Genomic DNA, 24,774 nt, shown 5'->3' on the forward strand with positions numbered 1-24,774 from the left:
TGCTCCAAGGCAGACCGCCCAAAGCACGGGGTTGCCATGCTGTCCAGAGCCCAATTGTACAAACTCGCACTCCATCAACAATCTCACGAGCGGCACCCGCGGTATTCTCTGGCCTCAACCGGTTGAGCATCCCCAGCTGGTCCTGGTCACCGAACAACCCCCATGCATTGTCTCGGGGCCTGTTTTTACGGAGAGGCAGAGAGTCAAAGCCGGGTTTTTGGACTGGCATGATGAGTGGAATATCAAGAATAAAAAATATCAGAGCAACAAGAACAAGAGTGCCACGAGTCCATGTAGATCCTCTGCTTCCTCCCTCTTCTACCCCGCATAGAACGGTTGTTTTTGCCCCGGATTGACCTCGGGCTAATAGACCCCGAGAGGCAACGCAGGAGTATACATCCATGGATGTTCTGTATTTTGCGAAGCCACGAACGACGGAATAGACCTGAGTAGTCAATTCTCCACGTGAATATCCCACAATAGAGGTAGCACTAACTATGGGAATGCGCAATGGCCCCCATCTCCTGCCCAGGTGTGTTGGGGTGTATTCGAGTCATTGCCTCGGTCGGAGATGGCTGAACAGACGAGGCTCTACCTGAACAGATGCATAAGGAGAGTTAGCAAGTTACAGTGAAGAGAACAAAGAAAGAATCAATTCCTGTTTGATGGAGCCCTAAGAAAATAATAATCGTGATTCGATGTCAACAAATCCATAGATGCGCTAGGTATACTAGCTAAGTAGATATAAGCATCAAGATGGATCCAAGTAAAAATAGCATCCACTGCGCCTGCCAATCCTCCCCCCTTCCCGGCATTCTCAACCTGGCCATTGGAATAACACCGTTGCATGCTAATTCTGGCATCTTACAGCCCCATGTCTCTCGATGGCCGGGTGGTCAGGTGACCGGGGCATTCCTGAAACTTTTTTCTTTTTTTTTTCTCTTCTTTTTGGAGGATTCTCTCAAAGGATTCCCCAATCACACTTCCACCGGTGGAGCAGGGGTGGATCCTCGCAGAATCGATGCATCCCCCTTGGACAGACACGGCCGATCATTTCCCGGACGCCGCATCGTCACGATTGCTGCGGCAATCGACGCCACGATGGTCTTGGCACAACGCGAGGCCCCGTTTCATCCCGGAAGGGGGGAGGAATACTTGACCCTGGGGATGCTAGAGGCTAGAGATACTTGGGATGGCTTGAATTCCCCCAGCCACCAATTCAACCGGGAGGATATTTGTGTAAGGACCAGTCAGAGACCCTGGGAGTAGGACGTGCATGATTCGATGAGGCCACAGAAAATGATGAAGATGAAGAGTGTCTCAGACGTGGCCAGGGTGGACCCCCCAAGGGCGAACAGTTGTGGACGCGATGGGCCCGTTTCTCACAGCCCACGCTGCTACGCCAATCACCACGGCACCCAAAAATATCCCCATCTCTCTCCCTGGCACCCTGCGTGCTTCGAAAAAAAAAAAAAAAAGATACTTGGGGATTTCTGAGGTATAACCTACCATCTTTCTTCTCTTTTTCTTTTGTTCTATTGTTTCCCTTTTGGTGAAGCTGCGTGTGAGTCGACTTCGTCTCAATCCTGTGTGGACAGATCGCCTGAACGCCCTGTCTCGATTCCCTCCCGGATGGTTGCGTCGGGCTTCTATTGTTCAGCCATTTGTCCCCCTTCCACCTTGATCTCGTCTTTCCTCCATCCACACCCGTTCGCCGGGGAAGTCGTCCACCATGAGTCACCCCAGGCCAACGTCTCCTCATTCTCCCCATTCACCTCACTCGCCCCAGGCCAGTGAGACCAGCCTGTTCTCCCAGAATGCACCTCGCGACGTGAGTGATCGGCCCACAACAGGCGGGTAATACGGAAGACGGAAGACTAACCATCTAACCATTCATCCAGCCTGCGTATGGTTATGAGGAAAAGAATGAGCATGCCGAAAGCCAACAGTCCCTGCTCTACCGCAACCAACCCAGCCCGTTCAACGCCCCCTTCGATGACCCCTATGCCTCGACGGATTCTCTGCGCCGCTACACCCTGCACGACCCGGGCGTGACCATTTTCCCCGATGGACCTTACCAGGAATCCGCTGGCGGACTCAACCGTCGGTCGGGGGTCGCATCGCCCATGTCGGAGACTCCGTCCGAGGCCTGGCAGCAACGCCAGGCGCCGGGCTCTGGCTTGCGCCGCTATGCCACCCGAAAGATCAAGCTGGTGCAGGGCTCGGTTCTGAGTGTGGACTACCCGGTGCCCAGTGCGATCCAGAACGCGATCCAGAAGGAATACCGCGAGTCCGAAGAAGGATTCCCGGAAGAATTTACCCACCTGCGCTGTAAATCTCCCTTCAATCAAGTCTCTCTGATCAACGCTAACCCGCGCGCAGACACGGCGGCCACCTGTGACCCGGACGAATTCACCCTCCGAAACGGCTATAATTTGCGACCTGCCATGTACAACCGACACACCGAATTGCTGATCGCCATCACCTATTACAACGAAGACAAGGTGCTGACCGCACGAACACTTCATGGGGTCATGCAGAATATCCGGGATATTGTCAATTTGAAGAAGTCGGAGTTCTGGAACAAGGGTGGACCGGCCTGGCAGAAGATCGTGTGTTGCTTGGTTTTCGATGGAATCGATCCATGTGACAAAAACACCCTGGATATGCTGGCCACGATCGGTATCTATCAGGACGGAATCATGAAACGGTCCGTCGATGGCCGAGAAACCGTCTCTCACATTGTGAGTTATTCTATGCCTAGCCCGACGAACCAGATCGACTAACCCATCCCAGTTCGAATACACCACTCAGCTCTCTGTCACCTCCAACCAGCAGTTGATCCGCCCCCAGGGCAACGAATCCACCAACCTCCCACCTGTCCAGATGATGTTCTGTCTCAAGCAAAAGAACAGTAAGAAAATCAACTCGCACCGTTGGCTATTTAATGGCTTCAGCCGAATTCTGAATCCAGAGGTGGTCATCTTGATTGACGCCGGAACCAAGCCGGGCAAGAAATCCCTTTTGGCCCTGTGGGAGTCTTTCTACAACGATAAGAACCTGGGCGGGTCCTGTGGTGAAATCCATGCTATGCTGGGCCAAGGATGGAAGAACCTTGTGAATCCTCTGGTCGCCGCGCAAAACTTCGAGTACAAGATCTCTAATATTCTCGACAAACCCCTGGAGAGTGCTTTCGGGTATGTCAGTGTGTTACCTGGTGCTTTCTCGGCGTACCGTTACCGCGCTATCATGGGTCGGCCTCTGGAGCAGTACTTCCACGGTGATCACACCCTCTCGAAACAGCTGGGTAAGAAGGGTATTGAGGGCATGAATATCTTCAAGAAGAACATGTTCCTTGCTGAAGACCGTATTCTGTGCTTCGAGCTGGTGGCCAAAGCCGGGTTCAAGTGGCATCTTACCTACGTCAAGGCATCCAAGGGTGAGACTGATGTGCCGGAGGGTTCGGCGGAATACATCAGTCAGCGTCGTCGGTGGCTCAACGGTTCGTTCGCTGCCAGTTTGTATGCGATCATGCACTTTGGTCGGATCTACAAGAGCGGTCATAACCTCATTCGGCTCTTCTTCCTTCATGTGCAAATGATCTACAACTGTGCTGGTCTTATCATGACTTGGTTTTCTCTTGGTATGTGTTCTATCTTCTGCCTCGCGAATGTCGCTAACCTCCTACAGCATCGTACTGGCTGACTACTTCGGTCATCATGGATCTGGTGGGTACTGCGAGTACTGCAAACAAGAATCATGCTTGGCCCTTTGGCAACGATGTCACGCCTATCTTGAACAACTTCTTGAAATATGGTTACGTCTTCTTCCTGATGCTGCAATTTATTCTGGCATTGGGAAATCGGCCCAAAGGGTGAGTCATTCCCAAGAATGCTGCTTCTGCGCTCCAAAGTTAACTCGCCGCACTCAGTTCACGCGTCGCGTATACACTCTCATTCGCATATTTCAGTATTGTTCAATGCTATATCCTGGTCTTGTCTTTCTACCTGGTCAAGAATGCTTTTACCGGAGGCACCATGGATTTCAACTTCCATGACGGCATTGGTGGTTTCCTGAAATCCTTCTTCAAGTCCTCCGGCGGTGGTATCGTCCTGATTGCCTTGGTCTCGACCTACGGGGTGTATTTCATTGCCAGTTTCTTGTACATGGATCCCTGGCATATGTTTACCTCCTCCTGGGCCTACTTTGGCGGTATGACTTGCTCGATTAACATCTTGATGGTTTACGCTTTTTGCAACTGGCACGATGTCTCCTGGGGTACGAAAGGATCCGACAAGGGTGACTCGTTGCCTGTCGCAGAGACCAAGAAGGATGATGCCAAGTCGAACTTCATCGAAGAAGTGGACAAACCGCAGGCTGATATTGACAGCCAGTTCGAGGCGACGGTGAAACGGGCGCTGGCGCCATTTGTGGAACCGGAGGAGAAGGACGAACGGAGCCTGGATGACTCGTACAAGGCCTTCCGTACCAACCTCGTGTTGCTGTGGATCTTCAGTAATCTGGTCCTCTCGCTGTGTATCACCAGCACGAACGTTCGGCAGTTCTGTCTCACGGTAAGGTTCTCCTTTGACACTTGTGTTTTGACCTTGTCGCTAATTTCTCGCCCATAGAACACGTCGACGCCGCGTACGTCTGGCTACTTCGCTGCCATCCTATGGACCACAGCTGGTTTGTCGATGTTCCGCTTCTTCGGGTCTCTCTGGTTCCTGGGCAAGTCCGGCATCCTGTGCTGTGTCTCCCGGCGGTAGACGACCCAGCTTGGCTTTGTGTATATACCATGTCCCCCTCATGTGCTCCTTGAGTTTTGGTTATTGTTGGTTTAGAATCGGCATAGAAGGTCTCGTTATGCCCACGTCTGCATATCCCCGGGGGAGATGGCATATTTTTGATGTTTGTGATCGTGAAGCGATCTTCTGTATATTGGTTGGGAATTCTTGAGGAATCTTGTCGTGTTTTGATCGGAACTTAATCTATCGATGCATTTCCAAAAAATACATGTGATTTGTCTGTCTATCTTGGTGGCTTGCTCTACGATGTGACGCTTCAGGGATGCTCGGAGGACAGCCATCCGACCAAACCCTGGGATGACCAGCCAGGGTGATGGGGCCACTCATGGCCTCTTCGGAATGATCGGCACCAACTATGCGATAGCAGACCGGATTTCTCGCAGGATCTATCGCTGGTTTTTTTTCTCTATGCATCTCTAGCGTCATTGCCCGTGTCTCCCCCGCATTGTTTGATGCCGATCACCGACGGATGGACTCTCTCGACCAAAAGTCGGCAAGCCCTCGGCGTTGCTGATTTGCCGCTGGGAGCCCCTGGATGGAGAAATTACTTTGCTAGCGTTCGGCTGGAGTACTCTTCTCTTTCCCTCCCTCTCCGTCGTGTCCAAAACAGGGCAGTGTCCGTATGGCGCCGTCTATGATGCCATCCCCAGCACCATCGGATGGCCAAGTCTTTGGTTCCGAGCCGTCTGCGCCATTTTTCTCAGCCTGTCCGTTCGCGCCTCGACCCCTCCCTCCCTGCTTGATGTTCTATAAAATGTCGTCCGTTATCTACGCGTGTCGGGGGTTGCCCAATAGCCCTTTCTTGACTTGGCCTCTCTATACATACAACATCACGACTGACCCACTGCTGGATCTCCACAAGCCTGCCTCTCCCAATGTCGCAGTATACTCCCAGGCTTTCCGCTGAATCTCTCCTTGATAAGGTTGTTCTCATTACTGGTATGGCTCCCGTTTCCACCCCCCCCCCTTGCCCACATTTTGACTTACATACAACGGGACAGGAGGTGCCAATGGCATTGGTGCCAGTCTAGTTCAGCAGTGTCTGCAAAGCGGCGCCAATGTCTGTTTCGGGGATCTTGACAACATCAGCGGCGAGCGTCTGCTCCGTATCTCTCAGGACCAATTTCACCCCGCCGAGGAGGGCATGCCCCCGCGGGTCGTCTTCCAGACCACCGATGTCACCAACTACCAGTCGGTATTGGCCTTGTTTGACCTGGCCTTTGAGACCTACCGTCGCATCGACCACGTCGTCTCGGCGGCTGGCATTATAGAGATCGGTAACTGGTTTGACTTTGGACTCACTATGCAAACGATCCGCCAGGTAAGTCCGTTCATGTGCAGGACAGCAGACTCGGCTGTCTCGCATCAATCTGGCTCGTAGGAACGTCAGAAAGTGACCATCTTGATCAAGACCCCCACACACAAAGTGCTGGACGTCAACCTGCTCGGCTCTATGTACGTTTCGAGAATCGCTTCCGTCTACCTCCGGCACAACCGCGGCCCCGATGTCGACCGGTCCATTCTCCTGTTCTCTTGCATGGCCGGATTCAAGGAAAGCCCGTCGCTGTTTGTGTACCAGGCGGCGAAACACGGCGTTACCGGTCTCATGCGCTCCCTGCGTACCTATATTTCCTCCCCCTATAAGCACAATTTGCGCGTCAACACCGTCTGTCCCTGGATCACACAGACGGACAGCATGAAGAAGATTGAGCTGCAATGGAAGCAGGCCAATCTCCCCAGCAACACTCCACAGGAAGTTGCTAGCGTGGCTGCGGGCGTGCTGACAGACCAGTCCCTCAACGGCACATCCATGTACGTCGAGGGTGGTCGGGCCTGGGAAATCGAACAGAATATCGACCGACTCGAGGCCCAGTGGCTGGGCGAGACGCCGTCCAAATCCCTGGCCATGGGCCAAGCCCTGCTTGACGATGGTGCCATCTGGACGGCGCCTCCCCGCCCACGCAAGAAGAGTAGTATTTCGAACGGAGTCCCACCGGGCGTTCCTCCGCAGAAGGTCAAGGGCATCCACAAGGATTCAATCAATGGGGTCACCAACGGAGTGACCAACGGGCTCACCAACGGAGCGCATTAAATGCCTTGTGCATTTCCCCCTTTTTGATACCCATGTTTTGCGACTGCCAAGAGACCCTTGGATATACAGAGATATGGCAAGACACAAGCATAGATGCGGCACACTGGAAGACCGGAAGACGCTGTGTTCTACCATTTCATGTTTATAGATTGGACTCAATTGATCTGTTTGTCCACGATGCCCACTTTTTAAACCATGATCGTCCTTGTGCGTGCAGGGGCGATCACCCCGCAAGTGGATCACGATGTGGATATCGGTGGTTCCCCTGAATGTGATCTACGATGCAGCAGTCAGGATGCCATTTAGATGGTTATATTGTGTAAGATTGCACTGCCCGAAAGCACAGAGACCAAGTGACTCTTCATGGCGTCGAACATCAACCGTGGCTTCGACACCTTCCACTTCCCCCTGAAAGTCCACAATTTAATCCTGGGACACTGCTTATGCAGCGGATGACAGACAAGGGCTGAATGTGTCACCAAGTATTTCAACGCTGCAGGAAATTTACATATATCACGACCTGGGTCTACTATGGAAATCCGTCGAGGTGATACAGACCGGTCAATTTGACACTTATGCTGTAACAAGCCACTAACACCAGGTCGGATCCGGCCCTCGTGGAGTCGGTTTCAGATGGCCTCGCACAGCCTGCCAGATGAACTCGATCTGACTGCGGACTAGCGAGGGCATCTCGGGACCGTGCATGACAAACAGATGTTCTTTCCCAGGGGCAAAGATTTGTCGCTTTGGGCCAGGAAGAGCCTTGAAGACGGCGCTCTGTCGCTCTGGGGGTGAAATCTGATCCAGCTCGGGGGTCACAAACATCAAAGGTATCGGGGAAATGGAGTGGACAACACCCTCAGGCACCGGTTCGAAGAGGAACATACGATAGTATGATTGCATGGTTGTTTCGTATGAATTATGGCTCCATGCTCGGTCGGGGGCTCATCCTGCTCAGGGTATTTCGTCGATTGAGGTGTTTGTGCTGCGGCTCTTCGATGCTCTATTGCACTGTGGTTACTGGTGAAATGTGCTTTGAATGGCACCTGGGCGAGGGACGCGGCAATAGACAGCATGTACTGTGGATGGCCATGCAGCATTTGAGACATGCGATCCTTCATCATCTTGATCTTGAGCTGGTTAGGGCTGAGCGCGTGCATGGGCTTATAGTCGAAGACCGGTGCAACCGAGATGACGGCAGCGACGCGCCGATCAACAGACGCCGCAGCCAGGACGATTGCTGCTGACAGTGACACTCCCCAAAAGACAATTGCGTTGGCATCTACTATGGGCAGCGTACTAAGGTAGGTGAGTGCGTCCGAATAGTCTTCCACCCGCTTGAATGGATCGATGTCGTTGCGCGGAAGACCCCCACTGCCCCCCGTACTGCGTGGATCATAAGACAGTGCCGTAATGTTAGCTTTTTGAAATTCTTGCTCTAGTCCTGCCGGGAAGTTCTCGACGATGGTGTTGTACTGGGATTGCGTCAATCACGGCGCGGGTCCATTGGGAGTACACACCTACACCCGGGGTCAAAATAATTGCAGGGCCTCTTTGAGCAGCAGGATACAAACGTCCTCCAAGGAAGAACCCATCGAGAGTTTGGAATTTTACATCTTCCTTGGACGCCATTGGGACGACGACCGCTTGGATTCGATATCCGCGATGACCCAGCTCTATAACTACTTTGCTCCGCGTGGTTTCACTTCTACAGCTTTGATTGACTCTATGAGCGGCAATTTTATGTTAAGGCTATATAAAAAGGAAAAATTGCATGATCCTGTTGATAGCTGGTCACGATCATCTCCAAGCAAGTACCCAGTTACACCGACTTCTTCCCGAGGTGACCGTGACTGTGATGTTGCATAAATCCTCTGCCAAGGTGCTTGAACGATAGCCGGATCTCCCCTGTTGTCGTCCATTGAGGGACTCTGCTTGGTGCAGGACTGAAAGCTCCCGAAAAGCTTCCTTAAACCCTGGTTAAAAGCCCCAAAACGCGAAAGGAAAAAAAAGCTAAGCCGGAGATCTCGGCGGATTTTCCGCTAAATTGAGATTGATAGAAGTCAAGGGGTATCGTTCTTAGATACCAAAGAATGACCATGATCTCACCTTGCATCATACAGCGCACTGATAGATACCATGGCGATTCCCACAGAGCCGCTGCAGGACGACATGCCAATTCGAGAGCCAGTTGCCATTGTGGGGATGGGATTGAGGCTGCCAGGCAAGATCCACTCACCCGAATCGTTATGGCAGTTATTGGTAAACGGGGCAGATACCAGAGGGCCCATTCCGATCAGTAGATACAACCCGCGTGGGTTCTACTCGGCATCGAAACGAGTGGGAACAATTGGAGTGGAATTTGGCCATTTTCTCGACGAGTCAGATGCAATCGAATCTCTGGATTCGTCATTTTTTGGCATGAGCAAGGCCGAGTTGGAGAAGCTTGACCCGCAACAGCGCATGCTGCTCGAGGTTGTTTGGGAATGTATGGAAAACGGAGCCCAACGTGGGTGGCACGGAACTAGAACTGGGGTCTTTGTTGGAACTTGGGGTGATGTAAGATGCCTCTCTCCCGTGAAATGATCATTGCTGAGTTGATGAGGATTGGTTGGATCGGCTTGCGAAAGATGCACAGCAGAGCGGAGGCATCGCCAATGTGTCGGGGGCTGGCGACTTTGCCATCTCAAATCGAGTCTCGTATGATTACGACCTCCGAGGGCCAAGGTAAATTGACTGCCTGTACGCAATTCTTCGCAGCATCAGGCTTTTTGACCGCCATTTGACCTTGACAGCATGACCATCAAAGCGGCGTGTGCCTCCATGATTTGTCTTCATTTAGTAGGTAAATGACCCATGAACGTCTGAATAAATCACCCCTAACACACTCTGCATGCCTGCCATGCGCTTTCCAGCGGAGAATGTGACGCGGCGATTGTTACCGGAACCAACTTGATTCTCACACCCACCCAAACCATTGCTCAAACCGAAGCCGGGGTTCTATCACCGACGGGCGAATGCCGGCCATTTGACGCGTCGGCCAATGGATATGCTCGCGGGGAAGCCATCAATGCAATCTTGATCAGAAGACTCTGTGATGCGGTATCTGCGAACGACCCTATCCGTGCGGTGATTCGATCCACCGCAGTCAACTCGGATGGCAGAAGTGCTGGTATTACCGTTCCCAACCCGGACGCACACGAGGAACTGACCAGACAAGCATACGCCACTGCTGGGATTTCCAACATCGCCGATACACCATTCATTGAGGTGCATGGAACTGGAACCCCTGCTGGTGATCCTCTCGAACTACAAGCCATTGCGAATGTATTTGGCGTTGAACAAGAGACATACGTTGGGAGCGTCAAGGCCAATCTCGGGCACGGCGAGGGAGCATCGGGACTCACCAGCATTATCAAGGCTGTCATGGCACTGGAGAATAAGATGTTTCCACCCCAAGTCAACTTTGTAACTCCAAACCCTCGCATTCCATTTGAGGATGCTCGCTTGGTCGTGCCGCGTAAGCCCGTTTCCTGGCCAGCCAGTCGACCTGAGAGAATCAGTGTCAACTCGTTCGGCATCACCGGCGCAAATGCCCGTGTTATTTTGGAGTCTCCGACATGGAACGGACTGCACAGGAAGATTGTCAAACTAAATGATGCGAACCGGGGGGCGCATACCGCAACTGTTGCTTTTGTCAGCGAACAGCACCAAGTCGCTCGATAAGCGATTCACAGACATCCAGAAATATGCAAAAAGTCATCCAGATTGTATACAAGCTCTGGCATACACTCTCGCACATCGCAGGGATCATCTACCCCATCGAGCTTTTTGCATTGCCAATGGGGTGACACTAGGCGATATATCGACCGCGCGGCGAGGGAAGAGAGCGCCATATATCAACTTTGTTTTCACAGGCCAAGGGGCGCAGTGGTTAGGCATGGGAAGAGAGCTCATGTACCATTTCCCGGAATTCAAGGCAGATTTGGAGCACTTCAGCACTGTGCTTGCTCGACTGCCCAATCCTCCAACCTGGAAACTGCTTAACGAGCTACTCCACAACGATGAGGAGAGCCGGCTCAACAAGGCGGAATTTGCACAGCCACTCTGCACCGCTCTTCAAGTGGCATTGGTCAATTTTCTCCACCGGCTGGGAATCTTTCCATCTGCAGTTATCGGTCACTCCAGTGGCGAGATCGCCGCGGCGTACACTGCCCAGGCAATAACGGCAGATGAAGCTATAATTATTGCTTACTACCGAGTTCTCGTTGTTGCTCACATATCGCAAGTTGGTGCCATGGCGGTTGTGGGAATGAGTCGCACCGAGGCATTCTTTTACCTCGAACCCGGGGTTTCTGTTGCGTGCGAGAATAGCCCGAACAGCATCACCCTGTCGGGCGACAAGCAGGCACTTGTAAAGACAATCGAACAAATTAAATTAGATGACGAAACTACTTTTGTTCGTTTCCTTAAAACAGACATCGCATACCATTCCCATCATATGAAGGACTTGGGTTCCATCTACGAGACGCACCTGCAACGCTTCGTCAAGGCAAAGCCTCCTACCATCCAGTTTATTTCCAGTGTGGCAGGTCAGTCGTCTACCAGCGTATCTCTTGATGCAGAGTACTGGAGAAGAAATCTCGAGTCCCCAGTGGAATTCCTTGCCGCGGTCAGGGCCATGGTTGCTCGCCCTGATGGCGACCAACTATTCTTGGAGATCGGACCGCATGCTGCACTGGCGAGCCCAATTCGTCAAATATTTTTCAGCTATCAAAAAGAACACCAATTGATGTACCAGGAATCTCTGATGCGCGGCCAGAATGCGTTGTCATGCATCTTGGAAATGTTAGGGCAGTTGTATCTGCAAGCCATTCTCATACGCCGGGAAGCTTTACTTCCAGAAGAGCCCATTTTGACGGACCTTCCCCCTTATCCATGGAACCATGAAGAGTCTCATTTGCTTGAAAGCCGAGTTGTGCGAGAATGGTGAGCGCTTAACCTCGCGGTGCATTCATTATCGACAACATGGTTGACAATAGTGGCAGGAGAACCAGACCCTATCCGCCACATGAACTACTCGGATCACGCATTCTCGAGGGCAACGATTTGGAGCCCACTTGGCGCAACATGCTAAGATTGAGAGATGCCGCATGGTTGGAGGACCACAAGGTGATAGACGATATCGTGTTCCCCTGTGCGGGCTACATCGCCATGATTGGGGAGGCAATTAAACAGGTTGTACACTGGGACGACTTTACCATTCGGGACTTTCAGTCGCCCTGGTATTGCAGGATGAGTTCCCAGTCGAGCTTGTAACCTCACTGAAACTAATACCATGGACCGCATCTTCCGGCCCCCAGTGGTTTGAATTCACCATCTCGTCTTACAATGGCAAGAAATGGACCAGACATTGTCAAGGACAAGCAATAGGGGGCAGAGATGAACACGTTGAGCTGATTGTGCCTAGTTCTGCCGAGTTTCCTCGGAAGGTGCATTCCCCGTACAGTGTGTTTGACGGGGCAGGCCTCCATTATGGTCCAGCATTCCAAGGTATTAGCTGTGTATCTGCAATGCCCAGAGGCAAAACCGCCGCCGCTACCTTGGGCCCTCCCGTGGTCACAAGCTCAAGTTATGCCCTACATCCGACGACTATTGACCAGTGTCTTCAGCTCCTGGGCTTGGCGACAGCAGAAGGCTTACCGCGCCGTTTCCGGCATATCCTCCTGCCAACTGGAATCGACAGCTTGTATATTCATCCCCGACAGGTACCACAGCCAGTTCCTCTTCATGCCGTGGCAAATTGTGGTGCGAACAAAAGCACTCTTCGAGGCCAAATAATCGCAGCAGAGAACCAACACGTTCTCCTGTCAATTCAAGGATGTCAGTTGTCAATGGTCGAGACGCCACCTAATGACAATCAGGATGATCGGATTGCTGCTGCTCGATTAAGCTGGAGACCCGATATGGATTTTATTTCTCTTGCCAACCTGATGGTTTCTCGAACACAAGATCCAGCTGCATTGAGACGAATAGAGACTTACGGTTTGCTCTGCGCTGCCGAGATTCAGCGGCGACTTCTGGAAGATGGATGTCCCGTCGAGGGCCTTTGGGAAAGCTGTCGCAATTGACTCGACCACCACGTCGAAGAAGGAGGAACGGGGGGAATGAGCTTATTGTGGACAGTGCCAATATCTTGAAGCTTGAATTGAACAGCCGTCTGGCATTGATCAATCACCTACAAGCCGAGCTCAAGCACTCTGAATTCGCGCCAGTTGCAGAGCTACTGAGCCGATTACTCGATTACTGCATCCCAGTCTTTCGAGGCGAATCCCAAATACTAGATATTTATCTGCGTAACAATGGATTAACAGACTTGTATGCCATCACGGGTGATCGCATCGATGCGTCGGAGCTCTTCATCTCTGCCGGTCATACCAACCCGACGATGCGTATCTTGGAGATTGGGGCTGGCACAGGAGGGACAACCCTGGTTACCTTGCAAGCCTTGTATTCAATCCTGGGAGAGCGACTGTACTCAAAATATACGTAGGTGAAGGGGAGAAAAACAATGTTTTGGAACTTTTGCTCACTGTCGCAGATTCACAGATATCTCATCAGGATTCTTTCCGGCGGCCAAGGAACGGTTTGCTAGCTATCCTGGCCTTGAATATAGAGTGTTAGATATTGGAAAAGACCCTGTGTCACAGGGTTTTGAGGCAGACAGCTACGATTTGATTATTGCATCGAACGTGATCCATGCTACTGAGTCCCTCATGACCACGTTGGGAAATGTCCGCACGTTGCTTCAACCTCGGGGCCATTTCTTTCTTCAGGAATTGATTCCTTCTGCAGCCAAAATGATCAACATCATTATGGGACCATTGCCCGGCTGGTGGTTGGGGGCAGCGGACGGTCGAGCGAGCGAGCCAATCGTCACCCCCGAGCGTTGGGATTGTGAGCTCCGTGCAGCAGGGTTTGCTGGGGCTGAAGCCATTGTTCAGGATGATCCACACTTTGAGCGAGCCATTGGGGTGAACATAATCGCCAGGCCAATGGCAAATTCCTCAGCGGCCCGTGGAGTCACCCTTCTCATAAGAGAAAACCAGAAAGGGTCGAACTCGGTTGAAACAATGGAAAAGACCCTTACCAAGAAAGACTACTGCATCTACTACTGCGTTGTGGGCGAAGAAGTGCCTGCATATCAAGATATCATTTGTCTCCTCGAGGTGGATTCCCCGTTCATTGGAAGTATGTCGGTCACAGGATTATCTTCACTGCAAAAAACCATGCACTCAGTCGGCCATTCTCGACTTTTGTGGATAATGGGTTCCGCACAAGTGAAGCCGAAAGATCCCTTATACGGCTGCACATTGGGCTTTGCTCGGAGTATTCGGGCAGAGTTATCAGCATCTTTTGCCACACTTGAAATTGACCAATTCGATCCTGAAGTCAGCGGAATCTCGGTTGAAGTATTTGAAAAGTTCCAGGACACTGCATCGCTGATGAATCCAGATTATGAATTTGCGATACAGGAATATACAGTCCTTGTCGCTCGGTACCACTGGACAAAGGTTTCAAAAGAGCTAACAGTCCTGGTCCATACAAAAGCGCAGGCTCTTGCACTGGGCAAAGAAACGGACGGAAATTTATACTGGAGTTCGGTTCCGCTAGGTCCACCTGGCCATGGTGAGGTGGCCATAAGCCCTCGTTACTGTGAATTTTGGCCCGAGGTATGTTAAAATCCTGCCGTTAGGAGCAGACTATTTAGATTTAATGACCCAACAGAAACATTTCAATAACAAAAGATATGATTTGCCACCACTCGAAGAGGGTTCTGGGGTTATCATCGCCGTAGGAGCTGGCGTCCATACACTCAGACCGGGGGACCGAGTAATGATGATCGGTTCCCAATGTCTCTCCACGCGACTCGTGCTGCCTGCGGACCATGTTGTGTCTATCCCTGATCTCCTGTCATTGGAAGAAGCGGCCACGATGCCGATTGCGTACTGCACAGCGATCTACAGCTTGATCAAAGTGGCCAATGTACAGAAAGGTCAATCGATCTTGATTCATTCAGCATGTGAAGACATTGGTCTGGCAGCTCTACAGATATGTCAAATGATCGGTGCTGAGGTGGGATATTCCCTCGAAAAGAACTTCTGCAAAGATAGGCGCTGATGGCTGGGCAGATCTATTGCACCGTGAGTGATGACAAGCAGGCTGAGTATCTCACGGGCACGTTTGGAATCCCCTCCACTCATATCATCTTCCTGCTCAAAAGGTCATTTGTGCAGGCATTGCTGCAAGCAACAAACCAACGTGGCGTCGATGTAGTTCTGAATACGCTCTTTGGGAAACTGCTTCATGCCTCTTGGAAATGTGTGGCTCTCTGTGGAAAGGTAAAAGTCCCGGCAAATTTCAAAATCTGCGTCACTTCGCTGACCTTTGAATAGATGATACAGATAGGAGGCAATCATGTTAAAGAGTGCGCAGCTCTCGATAGCAGACCATTTGGGGGGAATCGAATGTTTGTTGGCGTTGATATCTCTAGTCTGCCAAACTTGTACCAAGAGTAAGGGACCCAAAAGCCCAGTCCTTCCGTCTTTTGACTTAGCTGCAGGCTTCTGTGTAAAACGGTCACCTTGTACAAGAAAGGTTTTGTGCAAGCAGCGATTCCCCATCGTCTTACACGGTGGGACCAGCTCAAGCAAGTTTCTGATTCACACACCGATCGCAGAAAGCCTGTTGTGTCCATACCTCATGGAGATGACATCAGGACGGCAAGTACAGTTCGATTCCAGGCGACTCTACACCCAGATGCCGCATATCTGCTTGTTGGGGGCCTTGGAGGCCTAGGACGAGCGGTGTCTACCTGGATGATTGAACATGGTGCACGTCACTTGATTTACCTCTCACGGACTGTCAGCCATTGCAGATACACTGGATTTATCGACGAACTTCAAAGTCAAGGGTGCTCAGTGCAAATTATTCAAGGTGATGTCAGCAACGCCGAGGATGTCCAGGTGGCCGTGAATCAAGCCTGGCAGCCTATTGTAGGCGTTTTACACATGGCGATGGTTCTCTGCGATCGCCCCCTTCTCCAGATGTCTCATCCAGAATGGAAAACAGTTCTCCTGCCAAGGATTCAGGGCACATGGAACCTCCATGGCGCTTTGCTGCATGTTAAGCTCGACTTTTTTGTCATTTTCGGGTCCATCTCTGGGTCTTTTGGTATCACACATCAGGCGAATTATGGCGCAGCAAATACATTCCAAGATGCATTTGTACAGTACAGACACGCCCATAGCCTTCCGGTATCTATTCTCAATATTGGAGCCATGGCCGATGTTGGCTACGTGAGCCAGAACCAAGTCGTGGAAGACTACTTCCAACTGATTGGCATGCCATTTATGGCTGAGGAGGATTTCTTCGAGGCTCTTCTGCTATCACTTCATCAGCAGTCCCCTGCCACAGCATGGTTTCCAACAGACTCTAGGGACGCTGGTTTTACCATCACAAGCCAATTGAGCCTGGGGATTCGCGCCACAAAACCTATGAATGACCCAAGCAATCGGGTTTTTTGGAAGCAGGATCGCCGTGCGGATATTTATCGCAATATAGAAGCAGCCACACTTCAGGCCGAGAGCAGAGATAATGTTGACGCCGACCCCGTGGGCAAGCTGATGAACGCGATCCGAGAAAGTCCAGTGGTATTGGATCAAGAAGAAATACGCAAGCTCTTGGCAAAGGAAATCGGAGTCCACATATATCAGCTAATGCTCCTTCCAGTGACGGAACTGGATGTATCCAAGCCGTTGGCAACTCTCGGGGTGGATTCACTGGTGATCATCGGCATTCGAAGCTGGCTGCGTCGGAAGTTGGAGGTGGACATCAGCACATTGGAGATCCTCAATGGGGACACAATTGATGCTATTGCGGGTATTGTTGCTAAACGGCTGAAGGGGAAATATGGTCACCAGCTCGATTCCCAGTCTGTGGACGTTCAGGGTTGTCTATCTGATGAACTAGTAGCAGCCTCACAGGCTTAGTCGGTTACTTGTCTAGGGCAATGCTTTTTTCGCATCACTAGGAGGAGTGGGAGCTCATTTTAATAAACAAGCTTTCTATCTATTAAATGCAATATCGACATCAACTCTCTCCCTAAGTACGTCTCTTGGTCTTTATAAACCCTTGCCTTGTGAAACCCCTGGGCCCTCCCCGCCACTATTTAAAGGATTCGCGGGTGAGTACACGATCGACATCATAAGGATTCGCCTCATATGTGGGGACCCGGTGCATCTCTGGCCCAGTATCTGTGGAAGCCGGCGACAGGGATTGATGAACAGAATTGACCTCCGCAGTATGTTCCTTCCTCGCCTGAACAATTTCTTGTGAAGGCAGAGGTGGTCGTGTGTCTGCTGGGTCCGATGCAGTCGATGGATCCGGATCAGACGGTTTGGCTGCCGTCTGAATGCTCTGAAGAAGGCTTTGCACAAAGGCCTCAGATTGGGCCGAGTATTTGCAGTATTTCCGAATAGTCAATCCTTTCTTGTACAGGATAAAAGGGAAAGGCACGCAAGCCAGTGCGAGGAAAGCCGGTACACAGGAGGCCCAATGGATTCCCAGATCCTGATACATGTAAGATGTGAATAATGGAAAGGCAAACCCAAAGAGCGACCGAAGTAAAGAGTTGGCTGCTAGAACCGACGCCGCGAAGATGGTGTAGGCATCAATTAGGTAGTTGAAGACACTGAGGAAGACCAAGACCATGCCGAATCCAAATGGCACACCCGCAGCGATGCTTGCTAGCCAGTGGATAGATGGAGAGTTGGTCCATGCAAACCAGAACAGACCAGCTGGAAGCGCAATCGAAGCCAGCATACAAGGGGGGAGGCGAGTTTCCGGAGGAGCGTAACCGCCGTTCTTAGCTAGGATTTTCGAATAGCGTGCATTCTCAGGGATCGAATAGGCGATGGCACCGAACATGCCAACCATCACTCCGAGGAAGGCGAGGCCGGAGATACCTTGGTTCCATCCTCGATGGATCTCATACACAATAGGAAATGCACCAAACAGCATATAGAGGGTTCCATAGATAATCGAAAGGTAAATCGACAGTAGGAGAACAATCGGCTCCTTAAAGAGAAGAACGAGGGGCCGGGAAAGGGATGTTTTCAAAGCATCTTTGACCGTGGTCTGACCTTGATCGATGTCGAGTTTGCTCCGGTACACTTGGCCGGTGAGCTTGGAAAGCGTTTGGGCTCGTTGTCGAAGCAGGACTGGAGCATAGGTCTCCGGTTTCAATGCTGCGCCTAAGAACCACATCACGCCGCACAGAATAGTCAATAGACCCATCACCCACCTCCAGCCGGCTTTCATCCCCAGAAAGCCTCCCACAATAGGCCCAATCACCGGACCCAGGAATGGGGCCAACGCGAACGCCGACAGGGCCAATCCTCGTTCACGCGCCATAAACATATCGGCAATAACCCCACCGGAGTTTGTGAAGGGGGAGGATCCAAATGCCCCTGCGAGGAACCGAAACACCAGCAGAGTCTCGATATTTTTTGCGCCGGTTGTTCCAGCACAGAATATGGTCAAACCACAATAGGTGCTGATAAACACAATCTGTCGGCCAAAGAGTTCACTCATCGGCGCCCAGAGCAATGGTCCCAGTGCAAATCCGAGGACATAAAGCGACACTCCTAATGTCGCAACTTCGGTCGTCACCCGGAATTGCTCCTCGATCTGGACGACGCCACCGGTATACGCTGAGGAGACGAGGGCGACTACGAGTGTCTCAAGTGCAGCAATGAGGGTAATGAACCATTTCATCGCTGTCCCTAGCTGGAGGGGATTGCGAAAATCATTGGGCATCCACTGAACCACATACGGATCCTCTTCGGTGCCGGACCCTGCGCAAGGATAATCGGCGACCTCTTGAGTGATGGCGCCTGGTTGGGCCACGAGTCGCCAGAATGGAAGAGAGCGTGGTAGATTTGAATGATGGGCTTTGCCCTCCACCGAGGGGGTCTCGATAGCCATGTAAATCAAGATCGATGCGTGCTAGGGCCTGAGAGAAAGATGGGTGGATGCCTGCACTCCTGGAGGGTTCAATTTTGAATTCAATCAGAGAAAAAAAAAAAAAGGAAAGAGGGAAAACCACAAGAGAGACTGATATGGTGCATTTCTAGGTGTAAATCTCTGTTTTGTGTGATAAGTATGATTAGTATTCATATTTGGCTATATTCACTGCGATTATTTAACGCCTCAGCCCGGATACACTGCTTCTTTGGGAAAAGATTCTGTCCAAAGTGGGACGGCAGAGAATGCGTGGTGTCCTATTAATATTGTTGGGCCCGGCATCGACAGAACAAAGACGAGTCGGGGCCTCCTGAGGCTCGTAGAATCGGCCCGATCAATAATCGGATCAATAATCGAAGACGGCATCGCCGAGGCTCAGTGCGGTGAATCAAAGAGACATGGATGTGCATTAGCAAAAGGACCGAGGTTGATTTGGCCTTCGAAGCGCCTTGCTTTTCTATTTTTATGATTTTTTTTTAAAAGAAAGTGGACCAGGCCACCTTCGAGAAGACCGACGTATTTTTTCGGGAAATCTCCGGCGGAATCAGAGATAACCTTGGAACTGCCAAAATCGCCCCTGAGTCAGGAAGTACGATCAGGTGCTGGAGACACGAATCACCCCTATTTTCCACTATGTGAAATGCATCGGAGTTGGAATTATTTAGCACCGAGCTCAGTGATCTAGCTCCCATTTCGATTATAGCTACAAGAAGCAGCATTAGAAGCAAAAGCAGACCATGTAAACACGCTACTCACAACATTTCTTCAGTTTAAATATCACGCTACAGGTTCTCCTCGATCCTCGCAACCTCGGCCATGCCCTCTTGAATGGCCTTTTTGGCCCCATCGCCCACTTCCTCGTAAGGGTGGCGTGGCATTAGCTTCGTAGCGGCGTCTGGGATTCCTGCCAGACGAGCGGAGAAACTGCCCACCGCGTGCTTGGTGGATGCAATCCCGCTTTTGATGGAGCTTTCAGCTAGCGCTGCTTGTTTTTGCAGCTTCCTAGCCTCCTCGATCTGGCCCTTTTGGTATAGAGTGTAGATTTGAGCTGCCGTCTTGGGGAAGACATTGGCAAACGCGGCAATGCAGCCAGCACTGCCCGCCGCCAACCCACCGATTAGGAAATCGGATTGTCCGCCAAAAGTCGCAAATTCCTCGGGAGGGAATGTTGCCGCTAACCGAGTGATCTTTCCGACCGAGCCACAAGTAAGCTTCACGCCGACGACATTCGAACGACCGCTGGCATTCGAGGCGGCCGACCTGCGCACAATAGAGGCAATTGTCTCAGAGTCCATGTCCACCCCATTGCACACGCCGGGGAAGTTGTATACCACCACTGGTAGAGGGGACTTTGCGGCCACCTCGGAAAAGAACCGCTTCACCACGTTCATATTGGTGGCTTTCCCAAAGTAGGCCGGAGGAAGAACCAGGGCATAGTTAGCACCGGCAGCAGCGGCATCTTGGGCAAGCTCAAGGGTTTGCTTGGTGGAGTGCGCGCCCACGCCCGCCATCAGCGGAAAGTCGGGACCAACGGCGGCCCGCGCCGTCGAGATGAGTTGCGCGCGCTCTTCGCGGGTGAGGAGGAAAGCTTCGGAGTTGGTTCCCAAGATCACCAGACCGGCCAGTCCGGTCTGAGACAAGTAGGCAAAATATTGGCATTGTGAGGTGAGGTCTAGCGTATCGGTCTCATGGTTGAAGAAGGTCACAGCCGGACACCACACGCCCGAGGGCGGAATGTGTGGCTGCGGAGAGACGGCAGAGTGAGAGCCCATGGTGAAAAATAGATGCAGTCTCTCTCAGGGGTGAGGCGAGTGAATGGACAAGCGTTGAAGCAGGAAGGTTCTATTTATTTCCAAGACACGTCAGGTTCAAGAGAAGGAGAAGGGGAAGGAGGGGCACGAGAATCCGCATCCTTCATCCTCGGGCAGTGAGGCCGATACTTCGCCTTTTGCAACGCACTCAACACCCTCTGAATGAACACGAGGACTCTCGGGTACTCAACCCGATCCACAGGAGGCCTTGGTTAGGCTCTTTTCTTCGGCGCCTGCGGGGTGTGCCGGCAGTTCTCCCGAGATGCTGTCGACGGCCATGCGATGTGGTGGGGCGCTGGTGCGGACAAGACCCGCTGTGTATCGGGCCCTGGCCCCGAGACGTCATCAAGCCGAATTGGAGAATGCGGAGTCTCAACTTAATAACCTGAGAAAGAATGCCATCATGAGAGATGTTGTCTCGTCGGAGTCTCAGGAACATTGTCCGCATTCGCAAAATGGCCACGACACACACTCTCAGCCCGACCGAATCTCACTTTGCTGAGGCGCAGTTTATTCCAGCAGATGCGATATTTGCTTTAACAGCGCAGTACTTGACGGATCCGTTCTCCAGGAAGGTGAATCTGGGCCAGGGAACATATCGCGACGAGGAGGGAAAGCCATGGATTCTTCCCTCGGTGAACACCAGCCGCGAACGACTGCTATCGCAAGGACTGAATCATGAGTATCTCCCCATCCTGGGGTTGCCAGATTTTCGCCAGGCAGCCGCGAAGATGGCACTGGGATCATCGCTTTTCGAGTCACAGCAGGGTAAAGTATGGCAACCTGGCTTCGGGCTGGGGGATCCCAGCGGTTTACTTGTCGTCCCATCACTAACCCAAGGACTGGTCAGCTAGCGACCTGTCAAAGTCTGTCGGGAACGGGGGCACTCCATCTCGCCGGACTGTTATTGCGAGCCTGTCAGACACCAATCCCGAAGGTCTATATCCCTGCGCCCACTTGGTCCAATCACTACCAGGTCTTCTCATCGCTGGGGTTCCAGTGTGAAAGTTTTCAATACTACCACAATGATCAAAAGGAGGTAGACATGGAGTCATATTATGCCATGCTCAGAACTGCAGAGCCCAGCTCCGTGGTCATCCTCCATGCTTGTGCGCATAATCCGACCGGGTGTGACCCCAGCAAGGAACAGTGGCAGGAAATTGCCCGCCTGATGAGGGCTCGACGATTGTTTCCCCTGTTTGACGCCGCATATTTGGGTTTTAACTCTGGCAGTATCGACGAGGATGCCTATGCCATTCGATTCTTCGTCGAGGAAATGAGGATGGAAGCCGGGGTGTGTCTCTCCTTTGCGAAAAACATGGGGCTTTATGGTATGCAACCACCCAGTCGGGCGAGAACCTGATTAATCAAATGATATTCATAGGGGAGCGAGTTGGGTGCTTCCTTTTAGCAACAAATACCGAACAGACTGCCACGAACTCCCAGTCCATGCTCGAGATGCTCCAGCGGTCTGAGGTCTCAAACCCCCGGCATACGGGGCTAAGATCGCGAGCAATATCCTGACAGATGATGGATTGCGAGAGGCCTGGTATGACGACCTGATCACTATGAGTGGTCGAATTCGTGCCATGAGAAAGGCATTGTATGACAACTTGGTCTCCCTTGGTACGTGCGATTGATCTTCTTGCAGCCGCGTCAGAAAGCTGACCAGACCAGATGTCCCTGGCTCCTGGGTGCACTTGATCCGACAATCAGGGATGTTTGGCTTTCTGGGGTTGTCTTCTGATGTGGTCCTGAAATTGCGAGGTTTGTTGGAATACCCTAATCCATGAAATGCTGAGATGTTAACCACCTCCAGAGCAATACCATATTTATATGGCTGACAACTCCCGCATTTCCATTGCTGGTCTAAATGCTGGTAATGTGGAATATGTGGCTCACTCCATTGCGGAGTGTCTGAAGGCGTCGGGTTGAGAGGCGCCAAGACGAGTCAACATGGTCCTTGATTAAAATGAGCAGCTTGGCTAAGTCATTTTTCACTGGAAAGCTACCAAGGTTCATTTTGTGTTTTATTGGGTATATACATAAAAACACCGTCGGACATACAGCTCGTGGTGTTGATGAAGCACATCCCGCCAACGGTTTTGCCAATGATATACAGAGATATATATTCGCATCTGCATTCGATAAATCAAGCAGCTCAGTAAACGTTGGTATTTTGACTTTACGGTGTGTATCGATACCAACTAAACTTGTCATTTTTAATCCTAGACGAAAGAATTTGTGGTGGATTTCTCGGACTAGACATAATAGACGATTCGTGGTCGCGCAGGGCAGGGTAAACATTGAAAACCTCTCATCTCCAAAACCTGCTCCTTACGTCTCCTGGATGACCAGAGAGCAGCAACTGCCAGCAATTTATTTATTTTGCCTGGGCGAAAGGTCTACCGAAGAGTGCCGTGGCGCGTCGATCTACCGTGGCTCATTGTATTACTCTTCCGTGACATGTTTTGGAAGAGAAATGAATGGATGAGTTGAATGGTATGATCTCAATCTCCCCTTTTCTAACTTCAGCGTCAATCAACCAGTTGTCGCCTGGATATGGGCTCCTTTCTTCTCTTTCCTTTTCTGCCTCGATGTGGCTGTCTCAGAGCGTCCATTGATAAGCAGTAACTAAAACCGGGCCTTGGGTTTGGAAAAGGAGGCGATAGGTTTAAACTGGAGTATCTAGCTTAGACTCGCTGATTTCCCGCCGTAGACGCTCTTTCAATCAAGGGTGGGTGTGTGGGTGGATAGCACGCTCTCAAAGCAGATAAATCCATGTCGATGATGGGGCGAGCGAGAGGGACGACCGGCCAGTAGACAGTGGATTTGCAATCAACCCAGTTCCTCATGAGAAGAAACTTCCTTATTGAGGAAACCAAGAAGTGACTGATCCTTGCTCCTGTTGATAACAAGATCGCGGGAACGGGCGTTTTTGCAAGGGTTGAATATTCTAGAAGGAGTGGCCCACCTTTATCTCGACAGCAGGGCGCCCAAGTCTGGGGGCCGGGCGTCGAAGAGGTGCTTATCAAAGCCGGCTTATTCTCAGCTCAGGAGCCGGGATTGTCTCTTGGCCACGACAATCACTCGGTCCGAGAGGAAGTGTGCAGGCAATCGCTGAACAGGCGGGTCTGTGAGGGGGCTACATGGTCATCTGAATGAGTCGCATGGTGTTCTGGAAGCACGCACAGGGCAGAGTTCATTATCAAGCCACGGATCCGCACGGACCTGATGGAGCTGACATTGATGACATGGAATTGATTTGGTCCCGGAAGGATTCAGGGCGAGAGGAAGCAGCTCACAGAGAGACAGACAAAGAGAAAGAGAGAGGCATCGAGCACGATTTCATTACGGGATCTCGAATGTGATACCCGAGGTAGTCGAAAAGAGTTCCTCATTACGTACGAGGGCCATGATGGAGGATGATCCCTGAACCACGCATGCCACCGATTGGAAACCTTCACGGCTCTCCATCTGTCCATGCCGGGGGAGCATGCTGGGGGGGGGGGCCCGACTTGTCACCCATCGGGCATCCTTCCAGACTGTTCTCGGTCGCACCCACAAATCAACGATGCGCCATTTTGGACGGCCCGGAAGAGCCAAGTGCTGTGATCCACTCATTTCCCCAGGTGTACAGAGGTACAAGGGGAAGAGTTGGGGTTGATCGGCAGTTTGTAAGCTATACCAAGGATCGGAGCATGATGCCATCACGAGAATCATCGTAGAAGTGCATGCAGACCAGTAGCCATGCAGATATGCAAAGACTTGGTGTGGCGAGAGAGCCAAGTTCCTCAGGCGAGGGAGAGCCGAACGAGGCAGCTGCTCGCAATCACTCATTGACCAATCATCGCGCAGTTGTGCTTATCACGCTGATTCAGCCGCAGGATTCGTGGCACCACGTGACCACGTGATAAGCCCAGCGCTGGCTCCCCTTTCGCCGAGGGATCGCCTTGGTGGCGCAAAGACAAGCTCT

The 24,774-nt window shown here is 51.6% G+C and overlaps 7 protein-coding genes across 7 annotated transcripts; 4 read left to right on the forward strand and 3 right to left on the reverse strand.

Moving 5' to 3' along the window:
* Positions 1-1,732: 1,732 nt before the first annotated feature.
* On the forward strand, positions 1,733-4,769 carry chsC (chitin synthase C; the record flags this gene model as incomplete). Its single annotated transcript, XM_056658936.1, has 7 exons — positions 1,733-1,831; positions 1,902-2,331; positions 2,383-2,744; positions 2,797-3,643; positions 3,691-3,874; positions 3,932-4,574; positions 4,632-4,769. 7 exons carry the CDS (start codon positions 1,733-1,735, stop codon positions 4,767-4,769), a joined length of 2,703 nt encoding a protein of 900 aa, XP_056509229.1.
* Positions 4,770-5,683: 914 nt separating this feature from the next.
* NUU61_008412 (putative 3-hydroxyacyl-CoA dehydrogenase) lies at positions 5,684-6,900 on the forward strand (the record flags this gene model as incomplete). Its single annotated transcript, XM_056658937.1, has 3 exons — positions 5,684-5,747; positions 5,810-6,129; positions 6,190-6,900. 3 exons carry the CDS (start codon positions 5,684-5,686, stop codon positions 6,898-6,900), a joined length of 1,095 nt encoding a protein of 364 aa, XP_056509230.1.
* Positions 6,901-7,491: 591 nt separating this feature from the next.
* On the reverse strand, positions 7,492-8,532 carry NUU61_008413 (alpha/beta hydrolase; the record flags this gene model as incomplete). Its single annotated transcript, XM_056658938.1, has 3 exons — positions 7,492-7,844; positions 7,913-8,375; positions 8,425-8,532. The coding sequence occupies 3 exons, from the start codon at positions 8,530-8,532 to the stop codon at positions 7,492-7,494; spliced, it is 924 nt and encodes a 307-aa protein (XP_056509231.1).
* Positions 8,533-9,039: 507 nt separating this feature from the next.
* NUU61_008414 (type I polyketide synthase) lies at positions 9,040-16,952 on the forward strand (the record flags this gene model as incomplete). Its single annotated transcript, XM_056658939.1, has 13 exons — positions 9,040-9,459; positions 9,506-9,627; positions 9,816-10,596; positions 10,646-11,889; positions 11,949-12,185; positions 12,371-13,020; positions 13,275-13,449; positions 13,502-14,151; positions 14,200-14,633; positions 14,689-15,036; positions 15,093-15,302; positions 15,357-15,475; positions 15,524-16,952. 13 exons carry the CDS (start codon positions 9,040-9,042, stop codon positions 16,950-16,952), a joined length of 6,819 nt encoding a protein of 2,272 aa, XP_056509232.1.
* Positions 16,953-17,127: 175 nt separating this feature from the next.
* NUU61_008415 (MFS transporter) lies at positions 17,128-18,948 on the reverse strand (the record flags this gene model as incomplete). The annotated part of the gene is made up of 1 exon (XM_056658940.1): positions 17,128-18,948. One exon carries the CDS (start codon positions 18,946-18,948, stop codon positions 17,128-17,130), a length of 1,821 nt encoding a protein of 606 aa, XP_056509233.1.
* Positions 18,949-19,769: 821 nt separating this feature from the next.
* Positions 19,770-20,759, reverse strand: NUU61_008416 (dihydrodipicolinate synthase family protein; the record flags this gene model as incomplete). Its single annotated transcript, XM_056658941.1, has 1 exon — positions 19,770-20,759. The coding sequence occupies one exon, from the start codon at positions 20,757-20,759 to the stop codon at positions 19,770-19,772; it is 990 nt and encodes a 329-aa protein (XP_056509234.1).
* A 449-nt stretch (positions 20,760-21,208) lies between these two features.
* Positions 21,209-22,733, forward strand: NUU61_008417 (aminotransferase; the record flags this gene model as incomplete). Its single annotated transcript, XM_056658942.1, has 6 exons — positions 21,209-21,571; positions 21,649-22,129; positions 22,183-22,267; positions 22,312-22,424; positions 22,476-22,565; positions 22,618-22,733. 6 exons carry the CDS (start codon positions 21,209-21,211, stop codon positions 22,731-22,733), a joined length of 1,248 nt encoding a protein of 415 aa, XP_056509235.1.
* Positions 22,734-24,774: the final 2,041 nt, after the last annotated feature.

The sequence above is a fragment of the Penicillium alfredii genome (assembly GCF_028826965.1).
Source record: "Penicillium alfredii strain IBT 34128 chromosome Unknown utg000010l_segment0_segment0, whole genome shotgun sequence".
Taxonomy (NCBI): Eukaryota; Fungi; Ascomycota; class Eurotiomycetes; order Eurotiales; family Aspergillaceae; genus Penicillium; species Penicillium alfredii.